The following is a 5023-nucleotide window of genomic DNA, read 5'->3' as shown; positions in this document are numbered from 1 at the left end:
TGCCGGGCCAAGTGGACTTCTACGCGCGCTTCTCGCCGTCCCCGCTCTCCATGAAGCAGTTTCTGGACTTCGGTGAGCGCCAGCCGGGCCGGCCTTTGTGTGCGGGCCCTGGCCGCCTTCGGCGCACCCCCTTCTTATTGTGGCGCCCCCAGCGCCTGGGGACACTTCCTTCCTCCGCGCCGGCCCCTACGTCCCAGGGCAGGCGCTTGCCGCCCCCGTGAAATACCCGGGGAGGGGGGACAGGCTGGGGGGGAGCAGGGGGGACCCCACATTGTTCAACCAACCCCAAGGACGGAAGTCGGCATGGCCTCCCGACCTGGAGCGCCCACGTGCCACCGGGGTCAGGGACCAGGCCCCTGCCGGGGTCCGAGTGCGGGGACACCCCTCCGGACGGGGCTTGGGATCTGCCGGGCGGAGCGTGGGCCACGTGCAGGGGTGCAGCGGAGGCCCCTGCCTCGGGCTGACCACCGTCTCTCCCCGCCCAGCTGCGGGAGCTGTTCCGGACGCGGGAGGGAACCGCGAAGTTGGAGACCCTTAACGTTTGACTTCATTCGGGGCCCAGACTAAAAACCTTCACGTCTACGTAGAAAAAAGTTGTCTTTTGAGTGGTGATTGCTGACCGGGCACTGGTGGGCAACTTTAGCTTAAAACCGTTTATAGTGGCAGACAGCTTTTGTTGTTGTTGTTGGCTCAGAGCCCTCAATTTTGTTTTTACTTTCAAAAGGCACTACTGTGATTAAAGGGGAATGAAACGTTCACGGGCAAGTGTTTTCCTTTAATACCATAATTACTTTCTCCAGTTTGGTGTTTGCTAAGGTTCTTTCTGCTGGGAAAAAATTTTTTAAATTAGTTTAAAATATGTTACTGAAATAACTTTTTAGTTGAACTTGAAATAAATGGAGGTCCCTTGCCAAATGACATCCAGCAGGCTTAGTTAGCACTGTGATATGTGAATGGACAAGGGCAGTCTGCTCTAAGGGAGCCTGCACTTGACTCAGGAGGTTACCTGGTTCTGTAACCGAAACCAAACTCACTGCCGTTGAGTGGATCCTGAGGCCTATACTGAATCCTATACAAATCCTGATAGGACTTACCGGACTGTCAGTCTTTACAGGAACAGTTTGGTCTTCCTTCTGAGGGGAGGCTGGTGGATTTGAACTGCTGACTTTATGGGTGGCAGCCTAACCCACAGCAGTTGCTCTATAAAAGGATTGGAATTCCAATAACTGGAAGATTCTTCTGAATATCTCAAAGAGTCTGGGTGGCATAGCGGGCAGAGCAAGTTGGGCTGCTCGCTGCAGGTTGGCAGTTCAAACCCTCCAGCCACCCCTGCAGAGAGATGTGGCCGTCTGCTTCTGTGTCAAGATCGCAGCCAGTTCTACTTTACCCCTCTAGGGTGGGTAGGAGTTGGAATCAACTCGGTGACGGTGGATGGGTTCTGAATCCTGCCCCCAGGTCTCCTGAGACAAGGATCTCTCTTCCTTGCCCTATCAGTATGGTGATTTCATTTTGCTGGCCCCTGAAGTAACTTCCTCTTTATTTCTCCCTGTCCTGTGACTTCAGCTGCCTGCTGGCGGCTACTAACTGCTTTGCCCGCCCTGTTTGGTTTCAGGATCTGTGGATGCTTGTGAGAAAACCTCATTTATGTTTCTAAGGCAAGAATTGCCCGTTCGATTGGCAAACATAATGAAAGAAATAAGTCTCCTGCCAGACAATCTGCTCAGAACGCCATCGGTTCAATTGGTGCAAAGCTGGTAAGCATTCCGTCTTGAGTTTCCAATTTTGATGGAGTTGATGGGTTTTACTCAACTTTAAAAGAAATGCTTTTTCACTCTTTACCAGTTGCTGTTGAGCCAATTCTGACTCAGGGAACTGGGGTGTGTCAGAGTAGAACTTTGCTCCATAGAATTTTCAGCCACCAATTTCTCAGAAATACTTCACTTGGCCATTCTTCATCTGAGTTCTGCTGGGTGGACTTGAACTCCAGTCTTTTGGGGGAACAGTTGAGTGCATTAAATTTACATGACCCAAGGACTCCTGGGTTTAGGTAACAGATTTGTCATCTAATAGCATGAGTGTTGGGTATATTACACCTCTCTCTGAACCTCAGTTTTCTCCACCGTGAAATCGGGACAAAAGTATTTATAAAGACCTACTGAGCTCTTGCGCTTGGGCAGTGTTGAGGTCCTTTGAGACCTCTCTCTCCCCCCTTTTTCTTTCTTCCACTTTTGCCCTCTGTATCTATGCTGCTTTTCCTGCAGCAGGCTCAAACTAACTTTGGTTTCTTTTCCAAAAAGTCGAGGTATGAAAGGACTGCATGCATATGTGGTCATCTTTATGACCAGTGTTAATGGTATTCATTTGAAAGTGTTCGTTCTTTTAAACACTATAAGTTAAACGCAAACGAATCAGCTGGTGTTAAGTCTGAAGAGGGAAAAAATCAGCTGCAGGAATTTCTCCATTATGATTTACAGAGATTCTCGCTTTCTTTTATAGTATGTGAGAGAAACCGGTCTTCTTTCTCAAAAAGTGAGATAAAGATTATTGCTGGCTATGTGATAATCAGATACTATCTAGTTCAAATATAGAACAATTATAAATTTGGTTTATGTAGACAGTATGATGGAATTCAAAGCCAAATTCACACCGTCCAATCAATTTTGACTCATAGCCACCCTATAGGACAGAGTAGAACAGCTGCTATGGGTTTCTGAGACTAAATATTTACAGGTGTAGAAAGTCTTTCATCTGCAGAGTGGCTAGTGGTTTCGAACTGCTGACCTTGAAGTTAGCATCGCAATGTGTAACCTACTATGTGCGCCACCAGGGCTTTATGATGGAATACAGTGGGGAAAATGCGCTTTTCTACAGGAGCCTATGCTACTTTGGAAGTCTAGTCTGTACCTCAAGGTAGGGTCTTCCTTACTGACGTAAATGGGGCTTGGGAACCTTCATTTACTGACGAGGCATGACTCAAAATGAGAAGAAATCAAATAGTGGCAAACAGTCATTAATAATTGGGATGGGAGTTCTATATGGAATTGAAACACTTTGGAAGTAAAATTGGAAATTAAAAGCATGAAATGGAACTCATCAAGATTGATATCCTACCCCAATAAAATGATTTTTTTAAAAAGATTGATATCCGAGTTATTAGTGAACTGCTAATGGACAAGGATTGACCATTTTGAATCTGACAAATCACAAGGTTTACTTTGTTAGGAATAACAAAATTCAAGAGGAATGGTGTCTGATTCGTCATCCAAAACACCAAACAAACCCCAAATCTGAGAGATTGACCTTGAAGTACAATTGCTCTGTGCAAGTTCAGGTTGAAGCTAAAGAAAATGAAAACAAGTCCATGAGAGCCTAAGTATACAAGCCTAGAGTATATTTTACGTGAATTAAATTTGATGCATTGAAGAAATGATATACATTGAACGTTAGTGACGGAAGACCCGATGAGTTGTAGGATGACATGAAGACCAACACATGTGAAGGAAGCAGAAAGGCTATTCAAGAGACAGGAAAAAGACCAGGGTAGATGTCAGCAGAGACGGGCTACCAGACATTCGAACTGATTTCAGGGGAGGATGTGCAATGAGAGATACCGTTCATTACTGATTTCAGATGGAGCTTGCTTGAAAACAGAGGGTACTCTAAAGATGTTTACTGGCATTTTAGTAAGCATATAAAGGCACATAAAGTGCTATAGGAAGCATTGCCAGGAGTGGTAATTCCAGGACATTTCATTGTGCTCATGGGGAGCCTCTACATAAGCCAAGAAACAGTTGTTCAAACAGAAAAAGGAGATATTGCATGTTTCAAAATGAGGAAAGATGTTCAGGGTTGTATCCTTTCACCACACTTATTCTATTTATATTCTGAGCAGATAACCCAGGAAACTGCAATACATGAAGACAAAAGTGCCATCAGGATTGGGGGAACGCTCGTTAACAACCTTTGATATTTGGATGATACAACTGAAAGCAAGGAACCTGAGGTGTTTCTTGATAAAGAAACCACCAGCCATTTTTCAGGAGAAAGATGAGACTATCGAGCTATGTAAAGATTGATAGTCTGAAACCCCCTAAGTAGTTCTTTGGTCTGCAGGGTCGTTAGGCATCAGAATTGACTCAGTGGCATTTGGTTTAATCTTTAAAGACTGCAATTCTTGTGAAATAGTAAGCTGTTGGCTGCTCACACAGAGGGCATGGGTTCAGAGCCACTAGAGAAGAGGGAGAAGAGACCTGGTGATCTGCTCCACAAAGCTTCCAGCCGAGGAAATCCCTACAGCAGCAGGTCATTGGGTGGATTCAAACTGCCAACCAAGTGCTTACTCATTGGGCCATCAGGCTTCATAAATACGCAGTAGGGCATCTGAAAATTCTTAAATCAGACTTGATGTATGCTTTGAGGAAACAGTGTGTCCCTTTGAGGAAGCAGTGTGTCACATTTGCTGGAATGTGAATGGGTATAAAAATCCTGCAGTAGCCACAATTTATAGCACTAGTCTGAATTAAAAATTAAGAAATGTTGAAATTAGCTTTTGGGCATTTTCACAGATTTGAACCTTTTAATGTGGTTGGTTTATACTTTAGGTATATCCAGAGTCTTCAGGAGCTTCTTGATTTTAAGGACAAAAGTGCTGAAGATGCTAAGGCTGTTTATGAGTAAGTACATTATTCTGACCCTAATCTGAAAACAATTTCATACCTGTTAGCTATCGTGTTTAAAAAAAAAGAAGTGTATTAGGCTTAAATCTACTATTGGATCAATTTAAGGAAAATGATTGCCTTTGAGTTTCCTCCTACTCTGTTAGTGTACGCATCTATTCACTAAGCACGTACGGGCAAAGCAAGTAACACGGCTCAAACGAGCCTGATACAAGGAACACTTTCGTGTATTTCTTTTTTTTTTTTTAATCATTTTATTGGGGACTCTTACGACTTATAATATTCTATACATCAATTGTATCAAGCGTATTTGTACATATGTTGCCATCATCATTTCCCATTTTTCT

At 44.2% G+C, this 5023-nt stretch overlaps 1 protein-coding gene across 1 annotated transcript in view; it reads left to right on the top strand.

Moving 5' to 3' along the window:
* The first annotated feature begins 6 nt into the window (after positions 1-6).
* Positions 7-5023, top strand: part of PDK1 (pyruvate dehydrogenase kinase 1) — a 25422-nt gene continuing 20405 nt past the window's right edge. Inside the window, exons 1-3 of the mRNA XM_004703738.2 lie at positions 7-72; positions 1613-1754; positions 4602-4673. Coding sequence (XP_004703795.1) covers positions 51-72; positions 1613-1754; positions 4602-4673 — 236 coding nt within the window. The 5' untranslated portion in view covers positions 7-50. The remainder of the gene's footprint in view (positions 73-1612; positions 1755-4601; positions 4674-5023) is intronic.

Source organism: Echinops telfairi, unplaced genomic scaffold (genome assembly GCF_000313985.2).
Source record: "Echinops telfairi isolate 266 unplaced genomic scaffold, ASM31398v2 ScPeMD7_4;HRSCAF=17, whole genome shotgun sequence".
Classification (NCBI taxonomy): Eukaryota; Metazoa; Chordata; class Mammalia; order Afrosoricida; family Tenrecidae; genus Echinops; species Echinops telfairi.
Note: the sequence above shows the minus strand (reverse complement) of the source record. Positions and strands in the feature narration are given on the sequence as shown.